Source organism: Cnephaeus nilssonii (assembly GCF_951640355.1).
Source record: "Cnephaeus nilssonii genome assembly, chromosome: 15".
Classification (NCBI taxonomy): Eukaryota; Metazoa; Chordata; class Mammalia; order Chiroptera; family Vespertilionidae; genus Cnephaeus; species Cnephaeus nilssonii.
The window spans coordinates 38,072,620-38,087,938 of record NC_137086.1 but is presented as its reverse complement, the minus strand read 5'-3'; the positions used below and the strand labels follow the sequence as shown (position 1 = coordinate 38,087,938).

The 15,319-nt window shown below is 49.4% G+C and overlaps 1 protein-coding gene across 2 annotated transcripts in view; it reads left to right on the top strand.

Moving 5' to 3' along the window:
* The window catches only part of SPRED2 (sprouty related EVH1 domain containing 2), a 116,004-nt gene extending 111,897 nt beyond the window's left edge, over positions 1–4,107 (top strand). For both annotated transcript variants that reach the window (XM_079791787.1, XM_079791788.1), the window contains exon 6: positions 834–4,107. In XM_079791787.1, coding sequence (XP_079647913.1) covers positions 834–1,499 — 666 coding nt within the window. In that variant the 3' untranslated portion in view covers positions 1,500–4,107. The remainder of the gene's footprint in view (positions 1–833) is intronic.
* The last annotated feature ends 11,212 nt before the right edge of the window (positions 4,108–15,319 follow it).

Sequence of the window (15,319 nt, the reverse complement as noted above, 5' to 3'; positions counted from 1 at the left end):
AACCATGCTCTTTTCCCCTTAAAAAGCCTCCATGCCCAACGGACTTCCAAGGTGGAAAACCGACTACCTGCTGAGAGGACTCTTGGCCCGAAGGCAGAATGCAGTTGGGGTATGGGGGCTGTGGCTCTGGGTCACAGGTTCCAGTTCTGTCACTCACTCACTATCTGTGTGATCCTGGCAGGATTCGAACCCAGGCAGCCGGCCTCCGGAGCCTGGGCTCTTAACCTTTTATTTTCTGAGCAACTTATCTTCCCAACCAGATTCCACAGTTCTTATAGTTCCTGGTAGCCCCCTTTTGCTTTTTTTGAACACGACCCACAGTGAGAAATGCATTTTATAGGGTGACCCAGAGCGCACGTATTGTATATGCACAGATTAATGAAAAGAACTTACCCTTCTAACCTGCAGTGTACTCCCGTATGCATCTATTTCACTGAAGAAGAAGAAGAAAAAAAAAGCTGATCATACAACAGAGAAATACTGTACAAAACCAGGCAGAAATCAGGCACCTTCTGCGTCTTGACCTGGGTGTGTCCAGCTTCTGAAAATGCAAACTGTTCTTACAGTGGGCACCCTTTCCCACATATATATATGATAATCAAAAAACGGGGGAGGATAAAAGGTGGTCTCGGCCCACTCAATTGATTCCCGACCCAGGAATGGATTGAGACTCACAGTTTGAAATCCATCTTTGACCCATAAGATGTTCAGTCATTACAGGGCGGGTCAGTTTCTTAAAGAAATGCCTTTGTCAAGGTGAAAGGTACATGTTGGGTTCTTTTTTCTTTTTTTTGCCACTGCTGTAAAATACTGTCTCTCTTCTCCTGGGGCAGCCGATGCCCAGGCCCTACCGCCAGGTGAGCTTCCCGGACGACGACGAGGAGATCGTGCGCATCAACCCGCGGGAGAAGATCTGGGTGACGGGCTACGAGGACTACCGGCACGCGCCCGTGCGCGCCAAGGCCCTGGACCCCGCCGAGGACGCGGACTCCTACGTGCGCTTCGCCAAGGGCGAGGTCCCCAAGCACGACTACAACTACCCCTACGTGGACTCCTCGGACTTCGGCCTCGGTGAGGACCCCAAAGGGCGCGGGGGCGGCGTGATCAAGACCCAGCCCTCGCGGGGCAAATCGCGGCGGCGGAAGGAGGACGGCGAGCGCTCCCGGTGCGAGTACTGCAGGGACATGTTCAACCACGAGGAGAACCGGAGGGGCCACTGCCAGGACGCGCCCGACTCCGTGAGAACTTGCATCCGCCGGGTGAGCTGCATGTGGTGTGCGGACAGCCTGCTCTATCACTGTATGTCGGACCCCGAGGGCGACTATACAGACCCCTGCTCGTGCGACACCAGCGACGAGAAGTTTTGCCTCCGGTGGATGGCTCTTATTGCCTTGTCCTTCTTGGCCCCCTGTATGTGCTGTTACCTGCCCCTTCGGGCCTGCTACCACTGCGGCGTGATGTGCAGGTGCTGCGGCGGCAAGCACAAGGCGGCCGTGTGACTCCGCGCCCCTCCCTCCCCGCCGTCCACAGCCAGAGGGAACTTGTCTCCCACACACGCTCATCCTCTCCCCAGCCCCCCGGGGCGCCATTCCAGCCTGGGGCACCCTCTGGTGGACTCGGCACCTCCCAGCCACCCACCCATCCATCCATCCCTGCGCACAGTGTTCTACAGAAAGGAACCCCCCCCCCCCCCCCCCCGCGTAGACTCGTGTATTGATAATCTGTAATCAAGCTAACTGTCCTATACCTGTGTTGATTTCCTGCCCACCTCTTCCAGTTCAAAGGCGACTGCCGTCCGAACGGCTGCTTTTCTTTTTTTTTTTTTTCTTTTTTTTTTTTTTGATGGGTCTTGTAGTTGGTTTTTCCAAGAACATCGAAGACTATCTTTCTCTGGGCTCAGCTTGCCAGCTGCTAACAGAGCATCACCGGGTTCCTGGAAGTGTGATGTCAGAATGATGAAACCCAACCAGAAGTATTTTAACCCCACGTTAGCTGTGACGTCTAGGAGGTGAGCTAGCCGACAAACTTCTACCATCACACAAGATCGCTTTAACTTTTCTAAAGCCAAATTTCCCATGAAAGCCGCAGTTTCTATCTTGAGCCCATCATCATTGTCTGCCCCCCCCACCCCCAAATCTGCCAGTTCTTCAGGATGCAAACATTTCACCCGTAAAATGACTAAGAATTGAGCCTTAAACTTCAGATTAACTTGGGAGAATCAGGAAAATTCCTTAAAACGGCATCACATCCTCTCTAGCCAGGGCTAGAAAGGAGATTTCCGGTTTCCCTGAGTCTCCCCAGTTACCCCTAAGGTAGAACTTTTTAAAATTGTGTCGCCACCACTTCCAAAAATTTAGCAATATTGGAAGAAAATGCTAATAAAGTAAAAAAAAAATTAGCTTGCTGTTTTGGAAACCAAATACTCTCTTTAAACACAAACCAGTGTTGGGAAACGCGAAGGTTCCGGTAAATAAAACGAAAGGAACTCCCCTCTCCCCAATGGGGGTTTTCTGTTCACGGGGGGGGGGGGGGGGGGTTTAAATGTTGTAAATCTGAGGAGTGGTGGGCTGCATTTCGTACGTGGGTTTGTGCTTTTCTTTTGGACTCAACTTCACGTCACCAAATTCTTCATTTATACTTAGGAAGAAACAAGGCCATATGTACAAACCCCTCCGATGCCTAAGTGTCTTTCTCCTGCAACTCCAAACCCAGACTTGCCACTTGGTGTGCACACATGGTTGAGTCAGCAGGCTAGGGCTACCTGTCGCCTTGCCACGTAGGAGGCTTCGAATTAGCTGGAAAGGATTATTTTTCTAACCGATTGCAAGGAATCGCCAAATCTTAGGGCGGAAAGGAGGAACGTGAAGAGTGGTTTGCCTGTGCCCAGCATAGTACAATCAGAACGACGTGGAGAACCCAGGGGCGGGTTTGTCAAACACTGTTCTTCCCGCCACGATCTTCCCCGGGGTGACTGCCCGCTGAGGGCATGGCCTGGTCCCTCACCCCTCGCTTCCCCCTCCCTTCTCTGTTGCACACAGGACACCAGTCTTCAAGGAAAGGGACTTTTTTCCAGTCTTCCCATCGTGCTGGGAAAGTGCTAGCCACGCTTACCTTCATGGAATGCTTTCCGCTCTCCTGCGAGCCCGTCGCATTTCTTTAGTCAGATCACCGGTGCAAGTGCCCCCTGTGCTTCTGAGTTAGTTGGTAGACGTTTTCCTTTGGAGTGCCTGGTTGGGCCTTTCGGTCTGGAAAGGGACCAGAGGGTTGTCAGTCTGGTGATGGGAGGAAAGAGCATTGCTTCCCTGCTGCCTGGAGAACATCTAGCAAACCGCAGCCAGCCTCCCAAGGTTGTTGAGAGACCACCCCCACGCCCCGAGGTTTTTCCTCAAGGTCTTTCTCAAGGTCTCCTCTCTACAAAGCACAACACTAATGTATGTTTTGTTAGACCTCAGTTCCAGCGCCCCTATTTATTTCAGTAAGAGTACACGTATCCCAGCCGCTTTTTGTCTGTCGGCTCTAGTTCGTCGTCTCTCTCTCTCCCTTCACCCCCTGTCCTGGTCCACCCTTTGAAGAGTTATGCTAGTGAGTCTGACTCCGCCCATGCTTTTTGGTTTGTGAAGGCAGCGGTTAAGGGCACAGGGCAGCCATGGGGACATTTATGTAAATACGTCCCTCTCTCTCATTGCCACACTGCAGCTGAACAGTGTGTAGTATTTTCCCAGTCAGCTTGGCCATACTGACGTCAATCATTTGAGAGAAATTATTCAGATTTTATTTTTGTATCTGTGGTAACAAAACATTAACCAAAAGATTATCCGTTTTGGAAGCTTCTCCCGACACCCTCCCCCCCCCCCCCCCCAAGCTATTTGCTCACATTAACAAATTAAAGTGCCTGAAGCATCATTCATTCTCGACCTGTATACTAAAAACCCTGTTGTATTGATTTTTTTATAATAACCCTTTTTACCTCTGTGTAAAAAATATATATACAAGTGTATGATGTACATTTTAAGTTCTTAACTTTTTTTTTATGGTTTCTAATATGTATGACCAATGTAGCCATTGCTTTAAACTGTACCGTGTAAATATAAACACATCATCCTACGAGATCGCTGACTTCGGGCTGTTTGTCGGGCCGGAGACGGGGCCGTGTCGGAGCCTCTGCTGATGCGGGAGTTCGCGCACGCCGGATGGGAAGGGGTTTCTCTCGGAGGAGGACGTGGGGACACAGTCTGTGTGTGTGAGGCCCTTCCCAGCTAAGTCCTATTCCCCAGGGGCGGCTGCAGCGCCTCAGCTCAGCTGCCTCAAGTGAAAGGAATGCTGTATGTCAGCACCCGGGAACAAGGGGAACACCCCCTCTCCCCAGGCCGGCCTTCCCCCAGGCCAGCTCCTCCGAGGGAACAGCTGTACTTCCTCCCAGTTGTTTTCCACCAATTCCTGCTAAAACGTGTGTGTGTGTGTGTGTGTGTGTGTGTGTGTAAGGCAGTTTCTACCAAAACCAATGGTTAAAACAGCAAGACCCGTGGTCTTCTCACAGTGCTTCTCTACTCGGTGACATCTGGCCCACTTTCCCTTCCAAGCGGGCTCCTTGGATGCCCGGAAGTTACGGTGGCGATCCTGAGGAGATCAAGTGTGGGGAGTTTTTAGGGGTCACAGAGGAAAGTTTTGGCTCCTTTAGATAACTGAGTAGGGCCTTAAAAAGAGGTGTAGAGGGGCCCTCCATCTTAGTTTTAACTCCTGCAGGAAGGGATGACGTCTAGGCCATGGCCAAGGTGAAAGCAACAGGAGATGCTGGCAGGTAGAAGGCGAGAGGTAATTAAGAGATTTCTGGGGAACTTGGAAGCTCCATTTCATTAGAGTAGGAGGTGCATCAACCAGATTATAGTGGGGTGAAGGGTCAACATGGAGGAAGTAGAAACATCAATTGTAAAACTTTTATTTTGACAGTAAAGGGATAATGGGATTGCTCTGAAATAGAATTGGTGAATTAAGAAAACAATATCCGCCAGAACAATTTACTTACGACAATCTTGAATAAATTGTTCTGATTAAAAACAAAAAAACAAACAGCCCTGACTGGTTTGGCTCAGTGGATAGAGCGTCGGCCTGCGGACTAGGGGGTCCCAGGTTCGATTCCGGTCAGGGGCATGTACCTTGGTTGCAGGCACATCCCCAGTGGGGGTTGTGCAGGAGGCAGCTGATCGATGTTTCTTCTCTCATCGATGTTTCTAACTCTCTCTCTCTCCCTTCCTCTCTGTAAAAAATCAATAAAATATATTTTTTTTTTTTTTTAAAAAAAGGAGAACTTGGAAGGCACCTCCAGAACTGCAGTAGGGAAGGAGCCCTAGAATCTTACTTGATCCTCATGGATCCCCTTCCTACCCGCCCCCCCCCCCCCCCCCCCGCGCCAGGTATGTCCCTTCTGCTATCCCTGTTCCCGGTCGAGGGACGGAAGCTTAGCAAGGCTCAGTAACAGGTGACCATGCAATCACATGAGGCAAGGACTGAACTGGACCTCAGCTCAGGTGACTGCAGAGCCCCTTCCAGGCCTCGCTCTGATACTCGCCTTCCTTCGTGCTTTCAGGCTTAAAAAGCGGACCCCAGTCAAGAGCCTCACTCACCCTGTCTGCCCTGTTCCCTCAGGCTGCCTCTGGAATAGCCCGTCATGTTAGGAGCTGGGCACACACATGTCGTCTCCTTTAACCTTCTGCAGAGGAGCTGGTGTCTTTCCATGTTCCAGGTGAGGAATCGGGTGTAGAGAAACTACATTAATTCGACCAAAGGCACTGGACAGTCCGTCATTACTAACAAAACAACTTTTGAGCCTGTTTCCTCAGATGTAACAAGTGGAATCATACCTACCCTCAGAACAACACTAAGGTTAAATGATGTGCTGTAGTTAGAATGTAGTACACAGGATACGCTTCCAAAATGCTAATTCCTTCCTCAGTTCCTCCTTTTTTCTGGGAAGGACAACCTCTTGAAGCACAGGAGGCTGAATCCATTGTGGACATTTTGTACATATTTAGGCCTACAGCTTATATGTTGAGATTTTTTAACCTCTGCAATTCTAAATTAGGTTTTGATTCTTGCTGCCCCTCCCAGATATGTTAAGTGAGAACTGCAGAAGTGTACTAGGCTGGCTGGAGTCCTCAGGAACAATGAGAGACAAGAAGGGCATTACATAATGATGAAGGTGTCAACCCAAGAGAATATAATACTTTGTAAATAATTATGCACTCAACATAGAGACACCTAAATATATAAAGCAAATATCAACAGACCTAGAGGGAGAAATAGACAACTGCATAATAGTAGGGGACTTTAATACCCCCCTTTCATCAATGGGTTGATCATTCTGTGAGAAAATCAATATGGAAACAGTCTTAAATGATACATAGATCAGATGAACTTACATATATAGAGCATTCCATTCAAAAGCAACAGAATACACATTTTTCTCAAGTGCATATGGAACATTCTTCAGGATATGTCATATATTAGCTCACAGAACAAGTCTCAATAAATGTAAGAAGACTGAAATCATATCAAGCATCTTTTGCAGCTACAATGATATAAAACTAGAAGTCAATTACAAGAAAATAAAAATTCATATATATCTGAAGATTAAACAACATTTTACTGAACAATAATGAGTCAAAGAAGAAATCAAAAGAGAAATTAAAAAATACCTGGAGACTAATGAAAATGGAAATATAACATACCCAAACTTATGGGATGCAGCAAAAGCAGGTCTAGGAGGGAAGTTCATAGACATAAATGCTGACATTAAGAAACAAGAAAGATCTCCAATGAACAACCTAATTTTACACCTCAAGGAACTAGAAAAAGAACAAACTAAGCCCAAATTAGTATAAGGAAGGAAATAAGGATCAGAGCAGAAATAAATGAGATAGAGACTGAAATGACTATTTAAAAATAACAATGAAACTAATCGCTTGGAAAAAAAAGATAAACAAAATAGACAAACCTTTACCTATATTCACCAAGAACAAAAGAGAGGACTCAAAATCATAAATGAAAGAGGAGACGTTACAACTGATACCATAAAGGATCGTAAGAAACCACCATGAACAATTATATGCCAACAAATTGGACAACCTACAAGAACTGGATAAATTCCTAGAAACATACAACCTATCAAGACTGAATCAAGAGGAAAAGGAAAATTTTAACAGACTTAGAAGAAATTGAATCAGTAATAAAAAAAAAAACCTCCCAGCAAACAAAAGTCCAGGACCACATAGCTTCACTGCTGAATTCTACTAAACATTACAAGAAAACTACAGGCCCATATCCCTGATGAACATACCGGTAGATGCAAAAATTCTCAATTTAAAATATTAGCAAACCAAATTCAACATTACATTAAAAGGATCATGCATCATAATCAAGTGGGATTTATTCCAAGAATGCAAGCATGTCTCAACATGAGCAAATCAATGTGATATACCACATTAACAAAGTGAAGGATAAAAATCATATGATCATCTCAATAGATGCAGAAAAAGCATTTGACAAAATTCAATATCCATTCATGATAAAAACTCTCAACAAAGTGGATATAGAGGAAACAAAACTTAACACAATAAAAGCCATATATGATAAGCCCACAGCTAACATCATACTCACTGGTAAGAGAACGAAAGCTTTTCCTTTAAGATCAGGAACAAAACAAAGATGTACACTCTCACCACTTTTAACCCTTTGCACTCACTTGCTTTTTTCTCTGGCCCATTTTAAGTTAGATTGTTTGTGTTTTTATTATTGAGTTGTATGAGTTCTTTATATATTTTGGATATTAACCCCTTAGCAGATAAATGATTTGCAAGTATTTCCTCCCATTCAGTAGGCTGCCTTTTTATTTTGTTGCTGGTTTCCTTTGCTGTGCAGAAGCTTTTAGTTTGATGTAGTCCCACTTGTTTATTTTTGGTTTTGTTGCCAAAAAAAAAAAAATCATCACCAAGATCGATGTCAAGGAGCTTAAATGCCAGTTTTCTTCTAAGAGTTTTATGGTTTCAGGTCTTACCTTCAAGTATTCAATCCACTTTGAGGTGAATTTTGTATATGGTGTAAGATGGTGGTCCAATTTTATTAATTGCGTGGGTACTCTTTTATTCTTTTGCATCTGTCAAGTTTTTCCAACACCATTTATACAAAAGACCGCCCTTTTCCCATTGTATATTCTTTGTTGTAAATGAATGTACCGTATGTATGGGTTTATTTCTGGGCTCTCCGTTCTATAATCTACATAAACTAAAGCTTTTTGGGGCCCTCGATAATTTTTAAGAGTATAAAGGGATCCTGAGAACGACGAGTTCGTGGCCTCTTCCTCTGTCTGGTTAACAGTCACGGCTGCTCTTCAAACACGGCTCTGTCTCTGGCGCTTCTCTTTCTGGGTTGCTTATGGCATCTTCTTAGGTTAGCCAGCTCTCTTCGTATCTCCGTCTCTCTCTTATCTCAGACTGTGTGGTCCCCCACTAGTTCCTTCTTTGGCCAGTTCCACTGAGGCCCTATCTCCTTGCATCTTTCTGAGGACACAGAACAGCCGTTGTCAAAGATTAGCATCTGTTTCTTGTAGAAGAGCAATGTCCGGAGAGATCTGCCGCCTCTGGGTGTTGAGAGCAGTTTTCTTCTCCTTGAGGCTCTATTTTCTTTTCCTTGGCCTCTTGTTGGTATTTTTCCATCGAATGGAGAGCCCTCTATCTATCCAGACTCAGCCTTGGCCACCAGACAGGCAAAAGCAGCTCTCTCTCGTGGATCTGAGCCTGCTTCGCTCCGACGTTCTTGCCTGGTGAGCATTATCTGGGGTATCCCTGAGGCAGCCTGTGGCTGCTTCTGCGCAGCTCTTGGGGTCCCCGATTAGGCTGGAGCGTCCAATGCAGTTTGCAGACCTTTGAGCAGCCGGTGCCAGCACCCTCCCCTCTCCTAGCCCTGATGGCGACACTCCCTCTAGCCATTCAGCGTCTGAAGACGATGCGTGCCTTCTGCCATCCTTTCCCTTCTCACTGTGCTATGTTCTGGGAATTGCAGTCCTTGTTGCTTTGGAGAGAGGCAGGGAAAAAAAAAAAAAGAATGAAACTGTCTGACCTAGAAGGTAATTCCTGCCTGTCCAGGTGGAAGATCATCGCCGACAAAGGGACCAAGTAAAGGAAAGTGTTTCCTTCCTTCCTGGGGGCCATCTGTCTGTCCTGTTCTGGCTCAGAGCCAGCAACACCAATGGCGTGAGATCCAAGAATGTTCTTCTAAAGGCATCCCGGCGGACAAGGTGGTTAATGAAAATTCTGCTGGGATTTTGGCCTGCGGCCTTATCTTTCTGGCCACTGAGCTGTTGCCAGGTGTCCTGTCTGTGTGGGACTTCCTGGGGATCGGAGGGGGTGCTGGGAGGGGGTGTCAGGTGTGTCTGGCTTGCTCCTGCTCTCACCTGGAGTCCGCGTCTTTGCCTCTCCTGGTTTTGGGGTTACTTTATATGATCTTTTTACTGTAGCAAGCTGTTTTGCTACAAACGGTCTCTCAGACCGTTTTGTCCCATAAATGTGTGGCTTGATGCAAAAACCATCCCCCCCTTTCTGCTCTTTGGTCGAGCCTAGGTAATAACTACCTGTCTCGTGCTTGCCGTGCTCCATTAGTAACTACGGTTGCCTTCCGAGTGTCTTCCAGAAAAGCCTTTCCCTGTCGAAAGAGAAAATTGATCACGTCCGCCCAGCCCTGAAGGCTGATGTAGGCTGTCACCACGCCATCCCGTGCAGCGCGGAGCAAGGAGCGAGGGCTAGAAGGAGAAGCCTGGGACCGGGCTGGGCTCCCTTTCCGAGTCCGGGGCCGGGAGGTGGTGGGGTGTTTCTCACGTGCTCCTTTTGAATGAACTGTCTCGGCTTCCTGGCTTATTCCATGCGACAAGCAGAAGCCACTTTGAAAAATGCCTCGCCCTGCTGGGCCCAGGCGTTCTCCCGGCGGCCTTTCATTCTGCGGACGGGGTGGGCGCCTCTGCAAATATGTCAGGCCTCCCCGCCTGCCTGCAGGCCCCGAGGTGCCATTCACCAGCTTTTCCGTTTGTTCTGCAGGCGGGGAGCCCCGGGAGGGAGGCCTGACTCAGAGCACAGGGCCTGCCGTCCGCCCGCTGCCGCCGCCTCCTACAGCGCAGACTTGGCCGGGAAGGAAGCAGTGGGTTTGACAGCTGGTGTTTTTGGTTTAGGGGAAAAAAAGAGAGAGAACCTTTTTTTTTTTTCTTTTTTTCAAAAATACCTTGGCCATGTAAAATGACACCAAATGTAAGTACTAGTATACATGCAGTATTTTGGGGACAGGAGAAAATGGCCTGTTTTGCATGATTTATCATTCTTCTTGATGACAGCAAAGGCAGCTTGGACTCCGCCCCTGGTATTTTCGGAGTTTGTTCTAAATGCTTGGGAAAGAGTGGGGAGGTCCGGGCTCCTGGCCCCTTCCCTCAGGAGGGTGTGTCCGGGCGGGGTTAGGACAGCTTGGCATTTACTTCCTCTCATCCGACCACGAAGATTTCTCATTTTTCCAGCAAAAATGGTGTCAGTGGCTTCCTGCGTGCAGGAGGGGCAGGGTGTGGGGAGGGGAGGAAGCCGTGCTTTGCTGAGTCTGACTTGAGCCCCAGGAACGTGTTGATAGGCTAGATTGGCGGGCCCTGCCCAGCGCCGTCTCCCCGCAGGTGTGTCCGGCTCCCCGGGGGCCAGTCCAGCCCCGGGCAGGGTTGGTTGGACGGCCGGCGGCCAGGGACACGCAGTCTTTCTAGGATTCGGCCTTTGCAAGTCCCCAAAACATGGCGTGCTGCTTCGCGGCTGACACATACCTTGGCAGGAGCAAGGAGGCTACTGCCCAGAGCTGGGAGTCCCCCGGGTCAGGCTGACCTCCCGGCTGCAGCTTGGCCTAGAGGAGGGGCCGCAGGGTGGGTGTGGTGGCCTCGCTGGACAGACTCGTTCCCTGGGGGCCTCAGGACCACAAGAGGCAGGCTGACCCGGGGACCACGTGCACAGGGAGGGCATGCGGGGAGAGCCTGACCGCAGCTTCCCGGGCCGCCGGCTGGCCTGCCGGAGGCACCCCACATCCCTTCCCTACCCTTCATTGTGAGATGGCAGCGCGTCCTCCTTCCCTCGGCCACAGGCGTACTGCAAGGTCACGGTCGAGATTAGACAGCCCTTCGTATAAAAGTGGAGCATTCTACCTCTGAAATTCAAAACTTCCGTTTTCCAAAGCTGCATGAGACTCCAGTTTGGCGAAATAGAATGCTAAGTCCAAAAGTTAAAACAATTGGCTCTTCTGTTAAGTTCTTGCTTTGGGAGGCAGTCTCAGGAGCCTGTGCCTTCTAATAATTTACTAAGGTGAAGCTCTACGTTTGTCGTGCGGGGTTTTCTGTATGTGTGTGTTACTGGACAATAAGATGGTTGCAAAAAGGAAAAGTCCTCTGCAGATGAATTAACAATTGCGTGGCGCCTGAAAACTAACATTAGTCTCCAAATCTACTATTTTTAAAAATATATATTTTATTGATTTTTTTACAGAGAAGAAGGGAGAGGGATAGAGAGCTAGAAACATTGATGAGAGAGAAACATCGATCAGCTGCCTCCTGCACACCCCCTAATGGGGATGTGCCCACAACTGAGGTACATGCCCTTGACCGGAATCGAACCTGGGACCCTTCAGTCCTCAGGCGTTGGCTCTATCCACTGAGCCAAACCGGTTAGGGCTCCAAATCTACTATTACTAACAACTGCCACCCTGCAGGCCTGTGGTCATTGCCCTGCTTAATGCAGCCTGTGGGCTCGGCAGAGACACGCACACACTGCTCGGGGTTACCCGTACGACCCACCGCCCCCCCTAATGTAGTAGCCCATCCCTTGCGATTGGGTGTGGCCCCAGGCTCTGAATGGAAGGGACCTCAAGAGGCATCTAAGACTGCCAAAACCGGTTTGGCTCAGTGGATGGAGCGTCAGCCTGCGGACTGAAGGGGCCCAGGTTCGATTCCGGTCAAGGGCATGTACCTTGGTTGCGGGCACATCCCCGGTGGGGGGTGTGCAGGAGGCAGCTGATTGATGTTTCTCTCTCATCGATGTTTCTAGCTCTCTATCCCTCTCCCTTCCTCTCTGTAAAAAATCAATAAAACATATTTAAAAAAAAAAAAAAGAGGCATCTAAGAATCAGCATGCGGTCCTCTTGCGCTCTCCCCCTCCCCAGGCCGCTACCCCTCCCCCGGGGCTGTCCTCAGAGGCCACCGAGGAGGTGGTAAGCCACAAGATGACAGCAGATTGGGTCACCGAGCCACCACAGAGCAGATGACAGGAAGGGCCTGAGTCAGGGGTTGAGGTGTCAGTGAAAAGCAAACCTTGGCACTCAGCCCGTGTAATCTGGGGTTTGTTACCCCCGAACACTGTCCTGGCAGATAGAGGGCAGAAGCTAGTGAAGAAACATCAACCTCAGGAAACAAAGCCAGCTTCACGCCAGTGAAGGGAAGGCAAACAGGTGACGAGAGGATGACCCCGCCCCCTACACACACAGCCGCACGGCTCCTCAGTCCTGCACCCTCTCCCCAGGCCCAGACATAGCTTCAGGATTAGGGCCAGAAGCCGCCACCCCCTCCAGCCCAGCCCCCCTCTTCTCCCCGCCACCTGTGTCCTGTGTGCCCTTGGGCGGCTGCTGCATCTCTCTGGATCTCCCAGTCCAGGCCTCCTCAGGTGAGCCAGACGTGATGGGTCTCTACCTGCCTGGGCAGCAGGCTGAGCAGGTGAGCTTTACATTCCTGGTGCCTCCCCGCTCCCCCCCCCCCCCCCCCACAGGTGTGATGAGAGGGTGACCGGAAACAGGCACCTCTGCTACCCACATTTTGTGTTCATTCAGCAACGTCCCTGGGGCGCAGGCAGGTGCTGGAGTCCGACTACCAAACCTGGAGGTCCCAAGGCCAGGAGCGTACATGGCCCGTTGGTGCCACCCCCCAGGCCCTGGAGAGGACAGAAGTGTCATCTCTGAGCTAGGGACCTAGTGAGTGACCCCGTCCCCGGATGGCATCTTGCTCTTATGGTCAATGTTGCCCACACACATTTGCGGAGCCATTTGCCTGAGGATGCTTATTGCAACATTGGTACTGATGGCAAAAAATCTAGAAAGTCACAAATGTCCCCGAGGAGAAGACTGGGTAAGTTCCTCTATATCCACGTTAGGAACCACGATGCAGACCCACTTATATCCTAAGAATCCCAAAATACCAATCAGAAAGAATATACACACCCCCTACGTTCATAGGAGCACTATTCACAATAGCTAAGATCTGGAAACAGCCCAAGTGCCCATCAGTAGATGAGAGAACAAAAACGATACGGTACATTTACACCATGGAATACTATGCAGCTGTAATAAAGAAGGATCTCTTACCCTTTGAGACAGCATGGAGGGACCTGGAGAATATTATGCTAAGCGAAATAAGCCAGTCAGAGAAAGACAAGTGTCACACGATCTCACTCACATGTGGAATCTAATGAACAAAAACAAACTGATGGACAAAATAGGTCCAGAGACACAGAAGCATGGACCAGACTGATGAATCTCAGAGGAAAGGCGGGGAAGGGGGAATGGATGGGAAGAGATTAACCGAAGAATTTATATTCGAAGACGCATAACCTGTGGACACAGACCATAGTGTGATGAAGGCCTGGGGCAGGGGTGTGGGGTGGAGGAGGGTCAATAGGGGAAAAAGGGGACAACTGCAATATTTTCAACAATAAAGACAACTTTTTTTAAAAAGTCAGCCAGCAATCTTTGTACTGACACTAAAGCCTTCCAAGGCACGTTAACTGAAGAAAGCAAGGTGCAGACTCTGTGGAGAGCACACACGTGTAGACACACAGTGCAGGCACACCCACACGTGCCCCCCCGTGTCTCTGTAGCTGGAAGGCAACTAAGAAACTAGAAATGGTGGCTGTGTCTGGGCTGGGGTCTGTTGGAACAGAGTTGATTTTCGCTGTAAATTCTTTTGTGCTGTCTTTTACCATATATGGATGGATTCTGTTTCCCTTTAAGGTTTGTTGTTGTTTTTTTAATCAAAGAAGCAGAGAAAGGAAACACTGCTTTGGCATACCAATCCTAGATTTCCAGCCGAGCCTCGCCACACCGTAACTGTGTGACCTTGGGCAGCCTCAGTTTCTGTATCTGTAAAATGGAGAGACTAATAGACCCTCCCTCAGGGGGTTGCGGTGAGGATTAAATGAGATCATGTGTAAGAGTTTAGCCCGGGCCTGGCACCCATTGCGCGCGTACTCTGGGCATCCGTTCATGACACCATGAAGCTATTTTTGGTGGAGCCTGAAGCTCACTGTCCATTTGACCTCAGGGCGCAGGGATCCGACAGAACCGTGAAGACCAATCCCTGAAGAATGTGTCATTATCGGCTTTCATGTGTTATCACCTGGCAGCAACTTGGGGAGAGCACTCATTGGTAGCCTCCTCCTGTGCCCTGCCCAGCCTGCTACTAACAATCCCCAAAGCCTTCTTAAAATGTGTGCTTCTCGCCCTAACCGGTTTGGCTCAGTGGAAAGAGCATTGGCCTGTGGACTGAAAGGTCCCAGGTTCGATTCTGGTCAAGGGCCTGGTTGCAGGTACATCCCCGGTAGGGGGTGTGGAGGCAGCTGGTTGATGTTTCTAACTCTCTGTCCCTCTCCCTTCCTCTCTGTAGAAAATCAATAAGATATATTTTTTAAAAAAATTTTAAATGTGTGCTTCTCCATATGGTTTCCCAAAACTCCCGCTCCGCAGCAGGGTGGATAGATGGCTGGGTGAGCAGCCTTTTCTCCTTGCGCTTTGTGGAGGGTGTGAGGCAAAGGGCTCTTCCTACCAAGCGCGGGAGAGGGCTCTCAAAGCCATTCTGTGTCTGATGCCAGCTGGGTGACCCCATCTGTCCGCACCCTCTTCAGCCCGGGCTTCCTACCCGTCACTAGCCATCAGCGCTGCGGGACTGCGCCGGCCCAGTCCACCCCCACGGACAGTGCTGACCCCCGGAGAGGACCACCCTCCGGCTTGCAGTCCCTGCAGCACTCCCGTCTCTGAGCCAAGGGACCCGGGCGCCTCCCAGGCTGCATGGAGGGCCAGTCCAGGTTGTGGGGCCCAGTAGTAACCTACCCCAGCCTGATTCCCGTCACCCAGAGTTTTGTGTGATCTTTTAAAAAAAAACACAAAAAAACAAACAAAAACTTGGAGCTTCTGGTTGGTGAGTGCACCCCTGGGCGGGGTGTGCGGCACACCTAGGTTCCAGGGGACAGACGCTCCCACACTTGGGACCCTCCAGACC